Source organism: Fukomys damarensis, unplaced genomic scaffold (genome assembly GCF_012274545.1).
Source record: "Fukomys damarensis isolate Sample0158 unplaced genomic scaffold, DMR_v1.0_HiC HiC_scaffold_6, whole genome shotgun sequence".
In the NCBI taxonomy this organism is placed as follows: Eukaryota; Metazoa; Chordata; class Mammalia; order Rodentia; family Bathyergidae; genus Fukomys; species Fukomys damarensis.
In genome coordinates this window covers 12,344,046-12,361,709 of record NW_022900918.1, presented here as the reverse complement: position 1 = coordinate 12,361,709, position 17,664 = coordinate 12,344,046, and the positions used below count along the sequence as shown (strand labels likewise).

The 17,664-nt window shown below is 35.0% G+C and overlaps 1 protein-coding gene across 1 annotated transcript in view; it reads left to right on the top strand.

The window, feature by feature from the left end:
• Positions 1-17,664, top strand: part of Tbc1d4 (TBC1 domain family member 4) — a 205,130-nt gene that overhangs the window by 133,702 nt on the left and 53,764 nt on the right. Inside the window, 4 exon segments of the mRNA XM_033760923.1 lie at positions 3,312-3,444; positions 10,792-10,883; positions 11,103-11,213; positions 12,956-13,075. Of these exon segments, the coding sequence (XP_033616814.1) occupies positions 3,312-3,444; positions 10,792-10,883; positions 11,103-11,213; positions 12,956-13,075 (456 nt within the window).

Genomic DNA, 17,664 nt, shown 5'->3' with positions numbered 1-17,664 from the left:
AGGCTCACTTAAACCCTATTTCATTTTATCAGTAAGTATCTTACCTGAATAGTGAGACATCAGAACTACAAGCCAGAAGAAACATTAAATGTGTATTTCCTGCATAATTGGGGATGGCTTAAACAAATGACAAATGGAAAAAAACAATCAATTATAAGTAGTATGGCTCTAAACAGTGTTACGATTGATGTGGCTTGGCAGTTGTAAAAGATGAAAGTATTGCAAAACCACTCGTGCTGACACTTTTTCTGGGGAGCAAGAACACATAATTAGCATTTTCTTTTGATTCTTTGTAACAGTTGTTTTGAATTAGTGTTCTGAGGGGCCCTGGAGAGTTACACAGAAAGTTTAAATGTTTAATGTTCCCCTCCCATCCTCCATTTCTACCTTCCTCCCTCTTTTTTCTCCTTCCAAGAGCTACATAGGCACAGCTCTTTTGTTTTTTGGTACAGGGGATCAAACTTTGGACCTTGTGCTTGTAAGGCAGGTGATGGAACCAATGAGCTAAATCCCCAGCCCTACACAGCTCTACACAGCTCTTTTTTTAAAGCTAATCTTATTAAGCTAGCTGTTGAAATTTGTAGAAAAATATAGCTAGATTAACAGATGAAAATATATTCTTATAAAAGCATGATACACAGTACAGTTACCACTGTTATTAAGTATTTTTGTTATGAAAAATTATTTTTATGTTTCCTTTAATATCTAATTGTATTACATTAAAATAAAAATAAAAGTACTACTCCAACATTGATTTAAAGAGTATGAAACAAAGTCAAACTACTGCTACATATCTCAAAGAAAATCTAAATGCCATAAATACAGAGAAAAAATAGACAAGAAAAAATATAACAAAAAGGAAGAAAATAAAGATCAGTGCTACCTAAGACTCTGAATTTATATTAGGTTAAATAGTTAATAAAACAAGCATGGTATTTAATTAGAAATGAAATACTAGTGCATTTATGAAGAATGAGGTACATATTCTAGGACATTATCTTTTATATTGGGTATGAATTATATTTGTGAAAGTAAATTCCTTAACAATTAAGGAGCAAGAAACTAGGAAGGCTAGCAGGTGAAGAGGTAAGTTCAAGTTTGGGATCTGTGTTTTACATGAAAAGTTGCACATGCTTGAGGGAAAAGCAGTAATCTATGAAGAGTATCTCATCTGAAGAAAGGTACAGTATAATTGGCATCATTTACCCCAGGAACAGGAAGTATAAGAATTGACTTTGGCATGTGAGAACTTACACAGTATAGAATGTAGTAAAGGCTTAAAAATCTAACACATACAGAGCTGAAATAGACCATTTTGTTAATATGTGTTAAAATAGGATTGATGCCATGCTTTACTAGATAGTTTGAAATTTTAAGTTTTTCCAGAGAATTAGATCTTTTGAAGTCTTTACACATGTATGATTCTTAGATTTATTCTAAAATGCTATATAATACTAAGTTTGGTGTATAATATTTATGAGCATTATATTAATTGTAGATTTCTCCCTTATTATCATAAATTAATCTTCTGTGTCTAACTTCATGCTTTTTACTGGGAATGCAATTTTACTGGGTGGCAATGCCAAGAATACTTTGTTTTTGTTTGTATATAGTTGATTTATCTTTGCTTATAACTTTGCTTTTCACCTTTTGACATGACCTATGATTTTTTTCTTGTTGTAGTCATAGTGAACTAATTTGAACTTTTAGTCACGCTGACCTCATGATAGACTTTATAGGCCACCTGGAAAAAGTGATGCATTTTAGAAAATAAAACATTTAACATTTTATTAGTCAAATAAAACTTTCAGTAATATTTTTGACTAGATGACGTTGGTCTCTATATTTCAGACAGCATTGAAATAGCATCTTGTTTCAACTAGAATTAGAGATGATAACAGAATTACTTAATTTTTCCATGAGGCCTTTTACAACATAGAATTATTAAATAACTGGTAACCTCTATGAAAGCTATTTATATTACTAAACTAATTACTAACCCTTCAGAGTCTTAAATAAATGAATAGCTGCATAAATAATGAGATTGCCTTTGAATATATAACAAGGCAAATGAAATAAAAATATAAAGATATTAAGCATGCAGTGCTTTTAGTTCTAAGGATTAGAAGTTTTTATTTTTAATTATAATATAACATGGAATAATTCATTTTTATTTACAGAATGCTGTGTAACTATTCTTAAACCTTTTTTAAGATTCCTGATACAGTAAAGCATCACAAGAAAGGCTGACTGTTTAGTGTTTGATCTCTGCTTTCAGTAATAGTAAAAGAGTAAAGTTTGTTTTTATTTCAGTTTTCTCATACACTCAAATGGATAAATAGATAAAGTTCTTTAAATAATAAATAATGTATTCTTAAGCTAAGATATAAGGGAAAAGGAGAGAAAAAGTGACTTTCCAAGCATAGATTCAATAGCTCTGTCATATAGGTTTTAGAGTTAGATCTAAGTTCCACAGTGTGTGGGGAAAAATTACATCTTCCATTGGTGATTGTGTTGCAGAAAAGGACATGCAGCCTCATGTGGTTTCATTGCCTGAGGATGAGCTGTTAGTTGGTTTCAAAGAAGCAACCATGAAATCAGCAGGTTGCTTTCAGATTTCCTGATTGGGTCAACAAAAAAGCAAGAAAAAAACCAGCTGGCAGTTTTCAAGCTGCTGGCCTGGTAGTGAGACTCAGCTATCAGACACTGTGATGTCATTTTCTAGTACCATAAATCAGAATTGGAATCATAATAAATCTGAAGCTGTAGTGATAAGACTAGCAATGTTCATAGTCATTTTCCACCATTTAAATTGAACTCTTCCTCTCAGACATCACTGAAACACATGCTTTGTTTGGTTTTACGCTAAAAAGGACTTGGAACATTAAATCAAGAAGAATACTTATTAACACAAGTGAATGTTAAACCTATTTTCTTGTTCTTTATACTGTATATGGCAGACCAAACTTCCAATGAGGGCTTTATCTGATTTATTTAATTAAACAAAAACCTGATCTACTAATGAAATTATCTGTGATAGTGTAGCTCTCCATGCCATTTGAAAATAGCATTCTAGTATAGATAAGTATTGCGTTACACACATTGAAATAGTCTTATTTCACGCAGCTTTCAATTATATGGCTGAAAGGTCTAACTTTTAGACTTAATATTTTCTCTCTGCCAGCTCTATAGCCATCAAAATTCTATTATTTATTATTTAGTCTGCGTCCATAAAGGCTCACATTGCTGTTGCATTTTTAGTGTTTCCATGAAAGCCAACTTGTATAGATGTGTTTTGTTCCTTCTTGTAGGTCGATGAGGTCATGCTGACTCTGAAGCAGGCTTTCAGCACCGCTGCAGCACTGCAGAGTGCCAAGACCCAGATCAAGCTGTGTGAGGCCTGCCCTATGCACTCTCTGCACAAGCTCTGTGAAAGGATTGAAGGTACAGTATAACTTGGCCTTGCCAAAGAGGACTTTGTTTTGGCATTTGGGAAACGAGAGTCCCTACTGTCATTGAATAGTTCTTTGTTTCTATAGGAAACAAGAACCCAGAGAATCATTTTTCGTGTCCAGTCAGACTTGCATGGGCTGTCAGTCTCTTCTAGGTTCTTGACTTTCTCTCTCTCTCCTTTTTTCCATTCTGAATGCCCTTAAGGAAGGGACCTCTATTTCCCACAGTTCTTCACTCCCTCCTGTGTGCACAGTGGGAGCTGAGCAAATATTTGTTGGACAAATAAAAGGAGGCAAAGCCATCACAGACTGTTTAATTCTTCTGTTTCATCTTACTTGGTGTGTGTGCTTACTCTTTTTTCTCTAAAAGTGTAGAACTGTAGTGAAATTTGCTTGGCTTTTAGGGGCATTGTGAGTGACAGATTGTGGAGGTGATATCATGAAGCAAGTTTTTAAAAAAATGTCTTTTGAGGAGGAGGGAGGGCACACGGGAGTGGTGACCCCTTGGTTCAGCTTCCCTTTCTTCTAATTGTCTCTCTTAACAAAAAAATGTTGAAAACTACTGCGCAAAAGGAGAGACAGACTTTAATAAAAGTATATTAAGTGTCTGCTATGGACCAGGCGATGTGCTGGGGTGTCTGGGATGTAGAAATGTTTGAGGTATGGACTGTGCCCCTAGAAAGGTTTCAGTCCAGAGTAAAAGACAGGCACTGGGAGCAAAGAAATTTAATTCAGCATAATAGATTGAAAGAGTACAAATTCCAGAACAAAAGAGAAAGATGTCTCTTCTAGTGCAAATGTAAGATATGATTTTTGTCCTATAGACAGTGGAATCAGAGGCATGTGGCAACAGCAGTAATGAGCAGCAGGGTTTCCCACACAATGGTGTGATCTAAAGCTACTTCCATTTAATATTTAGATTTAAAAATTCACAGCCATAATTTTATGGAATGCACATTATTTTGAAAGACGTAAAATGGAAAAACACAAAAATAGAATATTCTTTTATGTATGATCAAGGGAGCAAGGTAAATTTCTGTCATGGATGGGGAGCTGAATTATCAAGGAGATGATGTTGGGACAGTTAGGTATCCACAGGGGCAAAGATCTCTTCCACTTATCCAACCTAAAAGGCATCCCAGGTAGGTCAGAAATCTCAGTGTAAACAAACCAAATGTTAAAAATCTTTAAAGAAAAAAAGAATACTCATTTCTTAAGGAAGGTTTTAGTAAGCATAGCAGATATGACAATGAAAATTTAACATATTTACACAACAGTAATTGCTTGTTTGGAAGCAAAATAGTAACCAACACATAAAGAGATAGCAGATTAATATCCAGAATTTGTAAACACTTTATAAGAAAAAGATCAGCTATTCAGTGGACAATTGTGCAAGTCTTATTAAAAACATTTCTCAGAAAAGAAAATTAAACAGCCCAATAATGAAAATGAGAAGTTGTTGAATCTTACTTGTTCTTATTTGGAACAATAAGATACTCATGAGATCAACTATTAGAGAAATTTTAGGGATATTCTTATATTTACATAATGCTTATGAACTGTGAATTGGTATAGCCAATTTCTGGGGAGAATTAACTAATATAAACAAACTAATTAACCTAATATTGCACATGCTGTGTTAACCAAAAGTTCCATAGAAAGAAAAACTTGATAAGAAAAACTTAACATATGTGTGTAAAAGGTAACATTTTCATGGTTGTATTATTTGTAACTAATGTAATATTGAAAAAAACTGAAAGTTTATCAATGCTATAACTGAATTCTAGTCATAAAGAAGCAATTGATAGGAATGAATTCGAACTGTATGTCAACATGGTTATATCTTAAAATTATATTGTTGAGTGATAAAGTACTCTGCTAAATAATGTACTAAATATATATGTCTATTTATGTTATATGTGGAAGAATATATGGACTAATATATTACTTTAAAAAACTTTCATCTTCTTAAAGAGTTACAGAATATTTGCAGAGAGTTTTTATAAATATTCCTCCCCTGTTGTAACATTTTATGTATAGCAGAGTATAAGTAATCAGAACAGGAAATTAATGTTGATGCAGTGCTATTATCCACAAGAAACACTTCATTTGATCTTTATCAGCTTTTTCATCAATGGCTCTTTGGTTTCAGGATCTGATCAAGGTTCCACATTGTATGCAGTTGTTGCATTGCCCTGATCTCCCACAGCCTGTGCAAGCCTTTCATCAGTTTCTCTTTATCATTTTGGGATGTGAACTAATATCAGATTATTCAAATCCTTTTAAGGGGACATAACACATTTTTTGTCATAAACGTGCATAAATTTAGCTGTGTCAAATTCATGTTTATTCTTTAGAATATTTATAATGATGATTATTAATATTAATTTTGAGTTTTATTATATTAAACAATTAGTAATTAACAGCAAAAAATCACAAAAAAAGTATTGCATTATTAATATTTATTGTTTATAAAAAATCAAAATTTTCAACATTGGTTTTTGTTGTACAAATCTAAAAAGAACATCATAAATAAAAATCCATGTGAAATGCTATGAAAATACCAATGGCATTCTACATAAAAATCTTTATTCCAATTATCACACCGGAGACAGTCTTCACGTATGACAACAGTGTGTTCCATACATGTGTATTCCTTACACTGACAGCACATGTGTTTTGCTTTCCTGGCAAAAGTAGGACATATTTGCTGGGCATGGTGGCACACACCTGTAATCCCAGCACTTGGGAGGCTGAGGGGAGGATCGCTGACAGCACATGTGTTTTGCTTTCCTGGCAAAAGTAGGACATATTTGGGGGGCATGGTGGCACACACCTGTAATCCCAGCACTTGGGAGGCTGAGGCAGGAGGATCGCTGTGAGTTTAAGATAAGCCTGGGCCACATAGTGAGTTCCTGGTCAGTATCTACTACATAGTGAGACCCTGTCTCAAAAAAAAAAAAAAACAACAAAATAAAAAAGACATGACATCTTGCTGTTTTGTCAGAAGGTTCTTATTATATTATACACTGTCTAGTTGATAGGAACATAAAATATCAAAAAAATAAAGTGTTAAATTCTTAATATATTGAACATTTAGAATAAATGCCAACATTTTCATATTAGCTGTTTATTTGCTTACAAAACCCAAAAGGTAATGTTGGAAATAAAAACCTACATGAACTACAATGAAAATACCAATAATATTCTGCAGCAAAAAAATCTTTGCTTCAAATGTCACACCCAAGGCAGTCTCGAGAGCTTGTTTGGAGATCCTAGCAGGGGAGCACATCTACTTGTATACCCTTCACTGAGGAAGTGGTCCTCTGTTGGGGATGGTCGTCCTCTTCCACTGAGTGTGCATATTCAGGAGTGACGCACATGGAGTGGTGAGGGAGGAAGGGGATAACTGCTTAGCCAGCTACATCAGCTGAATCAACCTTGGCAATCAATGGAGTGACAGATGTTGCAGCCAGATCACCTGGACATCCCCAAAGGCAGTCTTCACACATGAAAATTGCATGTTTCATACCGAAGTTCTTTTTACACTGATAGCATGTACATTGTCTTTTCCTGTGCTTTCTTGCAGGGTACAGTTCACGTCTTTTTGGTTTTTCTATTTTTATAGTAGGTCTTTGGAATGCTGTGCCTGCTTGTTTACCTGTCCTCTCACCACTGTGCTCCACAATTTTTTTGCATAGTTTCTTGGGCACAAACATTTTGTTTTTCTTCTTCTGTAAATGATTTCTTATGAGTTCCAGCCCTAGTCCTCTAAGAAAGTTTCTTGGTGGTACTTTGCACTTGTTATTTTCTTTTTAAACTATCAAATTATTTATGCCACATTTGTAGGATTGAGTAAAACACAACCGTTGGCCAAAGCTTTGTGTTTCAAGTGACATCATAGTTCCTGCATAACTTACCAACAACATCTACTCTCCCTTTGGTTTTGTTATAGAAAGTTTCTGTTTCAGGCTTCCATTTTTTTCAAGGTTTCCCTATCAATATTTCCAGCATGATGCAATGTTGACATCAACAGTACCTGTTTGTTTTTCTTTACCATATGTGAGGCCAATGTAAATCTTTCTGAAATCCAAAGATTGTACTATACATCTCTCTGTTTTGAAATTGCAGTACTTCTTTGGAATCTGGAATTTCTGCTTTGTTCTGTGTACAGTTCTGCACTGGTCAACTTGTGCTCTGTGAGCAACAGTAACATCGATTAGAAACTGACGAACCAATTGTCAAATGCTACATTCCAATTAGTTTTGTAGGTGGAAGCAACAAATCTGTTCATGGCATTATTCAGTGTATTAGTATATGAATAAGGACCTAGTGGCTGACTTCCAGGATACATTTCTAAATTGAAAACATAATAAGTCTTTGCATCTATAAGGGCATGAATTTTTATGCCATATTTTGAAGGGTTTTTTTTTGGCATGCATTCCCTGAAACTACAGCAGCCATGAGTTGTTGCAAGTTGTTCATCAGTTGTCATGTATTCAGATGGTGTGTAAAGTGCTTGGCAATCACAAATCTATCAAAGACAGGGTAGCAGCCAGATTATCAGTTTTCTTTTTTAGGGGATTGTTTTGTCATCAAACTTCAGACAATTTTGAAGGAAACCAAATCACCTCAGTATCATTGTTATTCTGTAAAACCATTGCTCTTCCATAGTCATTTAGTTTACATTCCTTTAGTTACCGTGAGAAAGCCCTACTAAGTACAGCAGACTTATGAATGCTTTCCATTCAGCTAGTGAGATATCATAATAAATACATGGCTATTGGTGCATACGGAACATTTTACTTATATTTTAGCCTTTGTGTATTTCACATCTTGGAGCATTTAGCCTGTTAAAAAGTTCCAACATTGAATGGCAATGCTGGCATTCTGTTTAATAGGTTTCACCCCTGGCAAAAAGTCCTCACTATAGTTTTAGACCTGGTTATAACATTAGATCATTCCATTTGGTTGTGTGACCATTTTGCAATGTTTCAACTGTCAAATATGCATTCACATTGCTGTTTTCTTTGTCATCTGAATCCAGAGAGGTCTGCATTCCCTGTGTCTGTATCCATCAATTTGTGCTCTCTTTCATTGTTATAGTTACTTTGGTTCACATGGCCAATGTCAAATTCATCATCATCACCATCATCATCATCATCATCATCCACCCATACCACTCTTCCATTATGAAAACATGTATGCTACTATAATGGACCATCTTCATCATCATCCATGCATGAGTAACCTGATGATTCACTTTTGACCTCCTCCAAAACTTATAAATCTAGTTCTCATGTGCCATTGTACTGAATTGGGCTACTTCTACCAGAAAAGTTAAAAGAATACTGTAAAAAAAAAACCAACAAATCTTAAAGTGGTGTGTGTGTATCATACCTGGTGTGATGCTCAGTTAAACATATACAAAACCTGTTGGAGCATATTGTGGGTGAAAATCCCTGCTTGATACTTTTGCACAGGTGCACATACCTTGCCATTCATCATACCTAGTGGGTAAACACAAGGATTGCCTCCTTATCCCTCAGGGAAAGGTACTGAGACACACAGGTAGCTACTTTTATGATCAAGTAAAAATTTACAGTAGAAAAGTAAGAGTTGTGTTTGTAAAACAGTGTTATGCTAATTTGGTAGACTTTTCCAGAAAATACTAAACTGGATCAGGAGTGGTATACTACCATCAAAATGCATTTTTGTTTTCTATATGTGATTGCAGAGATTTTTTGCAGAGTTTTGCTGTATGTTGCACAAGGATGAAGTTGAGAGGTTTTCAGACACTGTTTTTGGAAGTATGGAATGCGACTAAATTCCGTGTGATACAGTGACCTAGATTTATAAGTTTTGGAGGTCAAAAGTGAATCATCAGGTTACTCATGCATGGATGATGATGAAGATGATCCATTATAGTAGCATACATGTTTTCATAATGGAAGAGTGGTATGGGTGGATGATGATGGTGATGATGATGATGATGAATTTGACATTGGCCATGTGAACCAAAGTAACTATAACAATGATAGAACAGGGGTAGCAGTGCTGCAGTTACAATAGGCCAGTTCTGCATATATTCTGGCAGTTGTAATGGAAATTCTGCTTCTTTTAAAACAATGGGTATTTAAAAATGATCCTAGTCCTTACTGTCTGTAGAACTCTAGATAATTCTTTACCTTAAAAAGTAGCTAAATATGAACACTTTATTTTAATTAGCTGTCACAACTTATATTCTTGAAATAAATAGAAAATTGAGCAATATACTTATGGACTATGATATTTGTAAATTATATGACACCACTATGCAAAAATAAATCACATTTTTAGTCACTTTGTCTTAGATTTTGTAAATAGAACTGAGTACATGGAAATATTCAAATTATGGCTTACTATCATATGATGTAAGTATCTCACTGCAGTTGTGAAAGATATAACAGATGACTTGAAAATTTCAGTTCATCTATAAGGCCTTTTTTGTTTCATTTTGTTTTTGTGGTACTAGGAATCAAATCCAAGCCCTTCCATGTGCAAGGTACATCTCCAGCCCCTCACTGATAAGATTTATTGACTATTATGTATAGCTAGATATCGTCTTTATATAATCAAAATACAGTAGTAATACTATAAGTTGCAGTTAACTGTGCATTGAAAATCTATTAGTAAAAAATGATCACTTGAATAATTGGAACTGTAAATTAAACTTTCTCTTTAAAAAAATATCAGTGTCTTCAAGGAAAATTGCCCCCTAAGGACTTAATACAGATTGAGTATAAGAATGTGAAGGAATTATAAATTGCACACTATAAAGAAGCTAACAGTTACTTTGTAAAACAGTAGGACTAAAGTGTATTTAATAATGGTGCCATGCTTTTATTCCCACAGTACAAGACCCACATAAGGGAGAAAGCTCATTTTCTCACCTGTAGTCCTGCCTTCTATTTTATTAATTATGTTTACTTATTTATACATCAAGTTGTATGCATAGATATTTTGGCTTTTGTTTCTAGGCCAGATCCTAGGATAATATTAATTCACCCATGAGGTTCTGTAGTGACTGTGCTAGTTGGGGTGTTAAGTCATATCTGGTTGAGCTTTGATATCATTAAGGAATTTTTTGTTAGTAATTTTAACTCCATGAGTGCTTTAGGGGGCTGATGATTTAGTAGAGAGTGTTCTCATCAGTTTTTCATTGTCTCTGTGTTGTGATCTGGGTTTTATTATAGACAGGAACACATCTCCTTGAGAATATTAGCATTCAGGAGCCTGCAGGCAAGGGGTGAAGTACTATGATGTCTTTACTTCATGGTATCCCTCATCCTTTTCTTAGGTCTCTACCCACCAAGAGCCAAGCTTGTAATACAGAGGCATCTCTCGTCACTGACAGATAATGAGCAAGCTGACATCTTTGAACGAGTTCAGGTACCATCATTTTAGTTCTCATAAATGAAGTACAAGGAATGAGAGACTCTGTTGCTGTGAATTCTGAAGTTACAGATATATGTCCTTTGGAGCTATATGGTTGAACTAGAAAGCCATTGTTACATCTATGTTTATTTGACAAATAGATAAGTCTAAGTGAGAATAAAGTGAGAGGAGTTGTGTTGCCACAGTGCGCTCTTGGGTTTGTCTTTTCAACAGAAAATGAAGCCAATCAGTGACCAGGAAGAAAATGAACTTGTGATTTTACACCTGAGGCAGCTGTGTGAAGCCAAGCAGAAGACACATGTACACATTGGGGTAGGCCCATCGGTGAGAGGATGTTTTCTCCCTGACCTACTTTTGTTGTGAATATGTGTGTCTGACTAAAATATCACAGAAAATATGAAAGGTATTTCTCCTTCAGAGCTAATGTCCTATCAGATCTTCCCTGTTCTCCCAGCCCAGTATTTTGGGAGTTTTACAAGAAGTAGTGGCAGGCAATGGCACATTGATTAAATAAAAGTTTTAAAATATGAATGGCTTTATGATTTTGCCTAAAATAAGCAGTCGTAGATGTTCATGATGTAGAATGACCATGCATTTTTAGTTATGTTAGTCCATTATTTGTTTTTTTTCGAATTCATGTGAAATCAAAAGCTTAGACGGCCCAGGTGATGAAAACAAGGAGGAAGCAGTGGTCATACATGTGCCCTCCCTGTGGTCTAGAGTTCATTCCCAGCTGCACAGAATTAAACCAAGACCAGTACAACAGAACTGAAGGAGATCACAGTAAGCTCACCCCTTTGGAACATTAATTCCTGTTAGGTCTTTATATCACTATATGTCTTGCATCGGTAGCTTCTTGAATGATTTGATGGAGCTGGCACTGGTGTGGGCCTTTATTGCCTCTTGTTTGGACTGTGATAAAACCACTCATCTGGTTTGATCTTTCAGTCTCTGATTTCCCTGATCTTTAGGTGTTTTGGAACACTCCTTTAAGGATAAATTTGTCAAAAGCACAACTTTGACAGGGTTGCTTCTCTCTTCATAAATGCAGGTCAGATTTCTTCCTATTTACCTGACACGTAAGACCATTCGGGGTTTTCCCTCCAGCCGCGGTTCCTCCTTTTGTCTTCCACTATTGCCTCCGATTTTAGCTACTGACTGTCTGTCCTTTAAACAAATCTAGTTATGATTTTGCCAACAACCAGCTCCAGTTCTGAGGAAGTCTTTGTCTCTTTTCTTCTGCCTGTCTGAATTCTGTGTATCCTTTCCTCCTACCACGGACATCTCTGACCAGTCTTCATGCTTACCTATTCAATATATGCTGTTTTGTTACTCTGTCTTCCTTAGCAAATTATAAGAGTTCTCTCTTGAAAGTTTTCTAGCACATAGGAGCTGCTTGCTTCAGTAAGACAGAGACAGCCCAATGTAATCGATGCTCACAGACTGCTTGGCTTAGTACTATCATTGAATGCTTATTAATCTAAAGGATAAATCACTTTCTCACAAATGAAAGTGGCATTATGAGCTGGGCATGGTGGTGCATGCCTATAATCCCAGCACTTAGAAGCTTGAGGCAGAAGGATTGCCATGTGTTCATTGCCAGCCTGAATTATGTAGTGAGACTCTGCCTAAACAAAACAAAACAAAACAAATCAAAAACGGAATTATGACAGAGGCATTACTAGAATCCAGTTTTTTTTTTTTTTTTTGTGCAAAGTGCTTTGCTCTTTGAAACTTTTTTTTTTGGTAGTTTAGATATAAATCATATACCTTGGAAAGGGATGGTGGTAATTACTAACCAAATGAGGGAAAAGTTGACATCTGAAGTTTAATTTTTGTTAAATGAAGCCGGCATATTTTAGTGGAAAGGAAATATTTTTGTCCTTTTATTACTTATAATATTAAGCATTAAGCTTTACAATCTTTGTGTCCACAGAGTGGAACTTAAATTATTACTTCTTAACAGGGCTACTGAAGAATTCTTATGTTTTGTAATGGTTTAGTCTTAAGCCTCATTTAACCTTCAATTTATCCAAAATAAAATTACTCTATTTTTCTTTCTCTAGACTGCTTCAAACAGTACAGTCCCAGAAAATGCTACAAGCAGTGGAAGGTTCAAACTTGATATTCTGAAAAATAAAGCAAAGAGATCTTTAACTAGCTCCCTGGAAAATATCTTCTCAAGGGTAAGATTAAAATGAGAATTTCAAAGGTAAACATGCTTCTGTTTTCTGACTATTTTGCTTCATTCTCAGTTGCTTTATTGAAGATTTCCTTTAAACAGCTTTCTAAGGTAACTTTAATTTAGTTAATACTTATTTAAGTAATCTCTCAAAAATAAGATTCCTTCTCTAAACTTATTTTCTCTCATACATGAAGTCGAGCAGTTGAGAAAAAATATGGTGAATGTTGAATTAAACAGAGTATTGCAGCAAACGTCACTTGCCATTAATCCTTAACAAAATATTCCCCTCACCTAGAACTCACACATCCCGTGTCCTTGTCACTTTCTGAAGCAGTTCTGGGAGTCCTTTTTCATGAGTGTCTTCAGATGTGCTGTTCTGGCTGCCTCAGTGTCCTGAATTGATTCAAAATGTTTACTTTTTGTGGTCATTTTTACTTTGGAGCCAAGCCTGAAGTTGTATGGTGCTAGATGTGTTGGAAAGGTGAATACCATAGTGCTTTTATTTGACAGAAATTGCTCTAAACATTTCAAATTGAAACAGTACATTGGAGCCTTCATAAAAAGACACTCACAAAAGAGGTTGTCCAGAACTGCTTCAGAGAGCGGCAAGAACGAGGGGATAAGTGCGTTCGAAGCCAGGCGGAGCGTTTGGAAGGGGATCAATGGCAACATGTCTTTTATAGCAGTAAGTTTTGAAAAATTTAAGAATTCATTTAGGTGTTTATTTTTATTTATTTTTATTTAAAATGCTCAGAAAGTCACTGTATATTTTGATCATAAGTAATACATTAGAGAACGTCTTTGATAGTAGAAAATGCACACTGAAATATTTCAGATTTTCTTTATTCAAATTATTCATAAATAGCCTTGGAAAAATCTGTACTGATAACTTTACATTAGAGATTATTTTCAGAACAAAAGAATCAAAACAAAATGATTTTTTGGTACCTTGTTTGTCATACACACTTTACAAAGACTCTTTGGGGTGGTTTTATTTGGTTGTTGTTGTTCATATCAATATATACCTCAGACTATCACTGGGTCAGAAATCCCACCATTGTACTGTCAATAATTCTCTTTTCTTTTTTTGTACTGGGGAATCAAACTTGGGACCTTGTGTTTGCAAGGTAGGCAGCGGAACCAGTGAGTTAAATCCCCAGCCCAATAATTCCCTTCTCTTTACATAATACATTTCATGTGTATACCAGGTAGTCAGACTGGTTGGGTGGTGTTTTAACTCTTTTCAGTAGTTTCAAAAGATGCTCTTGATGACTTTTTTTTTTTTAACTTTCTTGGCCTTGTTATTATAGAAAGAATTTTACTTTTAGTCTATAATTACATTTTTCAGGGATCTTTAAGTGCCTTTGAAGATGTGATATAAATTCTCAGAGTTTAAGAGAGGCTCTGAAACCATTTAACTCCATTTTAAAGAAGTATTTAGGACTGTTGAGCATTAACAATATTATGAGAACATGTTTATTCAAATAATTGAATACAGTTTGAATTTTTTCATGTTTGTTCAATAGAATATTTAAGGACTTGGTGATCTGGTGTTCTTAGTTTTATTTCTTTGCTAGAGTTCAGAATACTTTTATAGGTATTTCTTTTATTGATTAAGATTCTTCTAACTTTAACAAAAGTTCCTTAGTAAGCGTGGTCGGCTGTGAATGCCGTTGTTGTATCAGTAGAAAGCAGAATCTTGGAAAAGAACACCTGGGAGATTCATCAGAAGTATGTTAATGCAGCTGTTAATAAATAAAATTTTCATGACTTTTCCCTTCAGGATTTTTAAATTAGTACCCTACCTTTCACTAGCTTTCCATTTCCCTTTGTTTGCTTCCTTTCTTTGTAAGTCCAAAAATGAACTGAGGTCCACTCCTAAAAAAATCACCGAGGAACACTAGTATGCCAGAATGCCTGCTTTATTAGTTTGCTTTCCTGTCACTGAAATATAACTTCTCAAACCCACAACTTAAAGGAAGAAAGTTTAACTTAGCTCATGAAGTCAGGAGATTGACTACACAGATGGTAGGCTGCGAGGCATAAACATCATGGCAGATGCTCACGGCAGAGCAAAACTGCTTTGTTCATGGTAGCTGGGTAGCAGAATGGGGGAACAGTACCGAGGGGAAGTAAGAAGCCCTTCCCTTTTTCAAAATATCTTCTCTCTTTTTCTTATCTCTTATTTTGTTCTTTATTTGTATTTTGGATTTTTCGTATGAGAAGCCATGTGATATTTAAGCTTGTGTGTCTGATTTATTTCACTTAACATTTTGTTCTCAAGGTACATCCATTCCCTTGCAAATGACTCACATTAATCCTTTTTGGCAGAGCAGTACTCTATTGTTTACAAATGCCATATTTTGTTCATGCATTCATCTGTTGATGAGTGTATAGGCCACATTCAAGACTTAGCTTTTATGAGTCATGCTGCTATAAATTTGAGTGTGCAGGTAGCACTGTAATAGGATGTCTTTAACTCTTTCATGAAAATAACTAGAATGGGACTAGCTGGGCTGAATGGAAGCCTAGTTTTAGTTTTTTGAGGATCCCTGTACTGATTCCTATAGGAGTTACCAGTTAACATTTTCATTAATCATGTAGAAGGGTTCCTTTTTCCCCACAGCCTTACAAGTATTTGTTATTATTTAATTTTTTCATAATATCCATTCTTTCTGTTGTAAAAGTAAATCTCAGTATTGTTTTAATTTGTGTTTCTCTAGGGTCCAGTTATGTTGAAGATTTTTTTCATATATTTATTGACCATTTGTACTTCTGAGAAATGTTTATTAATTTCAATTAACCATTTTTTATTGGTCCTTTATTTTGGGGAATCTAATTTTTTGAGTTCTTCTTATATTCTAGATAGTAGTTCTCTGCCTGAGGAGTAGCTAGAAAAAATTTTCCCCCATTTTATAGGTTGTTTCCTTTTCTAGGTGCATCATTTTTTTTCATTCCAACCAGTACTTCATGAAGATTCCATTTTATCTATATTCTTGCCAATACTTGTAATTTTTAAAAAAATAATACCCTTACTAATGAGAATGACCAATTTTATTTTGGAAAAAAACTTATTCATAGAAATGAATATTCATGTGGATCTAATCGAATCTGACCACTTGTCTCTTCAGTCTTAGTCCTATGGACAGCAGCATTTGTGGAGTTTTCTAAAATTTGCAGATACCCAGGCCCACCCCAATCTTCACTGTAAGAATATATCCAGGGTGTCAGACAGTGACACTTGTGTACTTTAGAAGCTGCACTAGTGATTCTCATAAATTGTCTAAATTTTGTAACTTGTTATTTGTGATTGTCCCTGCTCCAGGATGGCTATTCGTTCTTTTTTTTTTTTTTTTTTTTTTGGTGCTGGGGATCAAACTCAGGACCTTGAGCTTGTGAGGCAGGTGGTGGCACCACTGAGCTAAATCCCTGGCCCACTATTGGTTCTTAAATTATGGCCACACAAAAGCATCATTAGAATCATCTGGGAATAATAAGCATAAGCATATAAAGTCTTGGCCTCCTTATACAGAATTTTTATATTTGGGGTCCAGTAATCTGGCTTTTAATAAGTCTTCCAGCTGATGCTGTAGTTGAAGAGCTACTACTCTGATTCTTAAAGCACTAATACCATAAACAGGGAACCAGTATCCAATAGTATGATCTGCCAGAATCGAGCACAATTTTATTTTGTTAGTAAGAACATGAAGTAGGCAGTCAGGAGACCTAAAGGCCCTAGCAGATTTTATATTTTTGAACTTAGACAAATTGTTCTTCTATGCCATATAATTTTCTCACTTCTGAAAACCACATAGCTGTTCCAACTTAACCTCACATTATTCTGAGGATTAAATATCAGTATGCGAGAGAAACATTACACTGTACATTTGAGGTGGCATATCTAGTAGTAAGCTTGAGAGCTCTATCATTTATAGAATAGCAAAAAGGTCATAAGAGTGGTCCTGTTTTTATTTTGATTTAGTACGTTGGCCTTTTGCTCAGCGTGCACACGGCTGACTTTGAAGTGCCTCTTCTGCATGCCTTGAATTGCTGTGATGACTCCTAGCTAGGGCACAGCCAGTCTATTTTGGTCAAGATGAACATGGTAGCTTTTGTATCCTGAAGTGATGCCAGATGTCATAAATTTTGTGACCTAACAAAATCTTGTTTGTGCCATACTCAGCAGAATAGACTTACTAAGAAGGCTGGAAACTTGCATTAAAAGGTACATAGCAAAAGTGTTTCGTGTACTACAGCCTGTTATTTTTTTCTCTCTGAGTTGTGTGGTAGAAAATTCACATTCCCTTTGTAGAGTTTATCTCATAATTGCTGACATTTTTATATATCAAAATATTTCATTTAGCTAACTATGGTTCCCTCAGACATAGGATCTATTTTTAAAAAACTTTGAAGCTCAACTCATCGACCGTAAGAAATAGGTCAAAGGGAAAGGGTTCCACCATGAATTGCAAAATCTTTATGTAGTAAAAATGAAAAAATTTGTCATTCAAAGTAAAAGACAAAATCCTGTATTCTGGCTTTGTCACTGTTTCTGCAGTGGAAGTTTTTCAAAATACGTATTTAAAAACA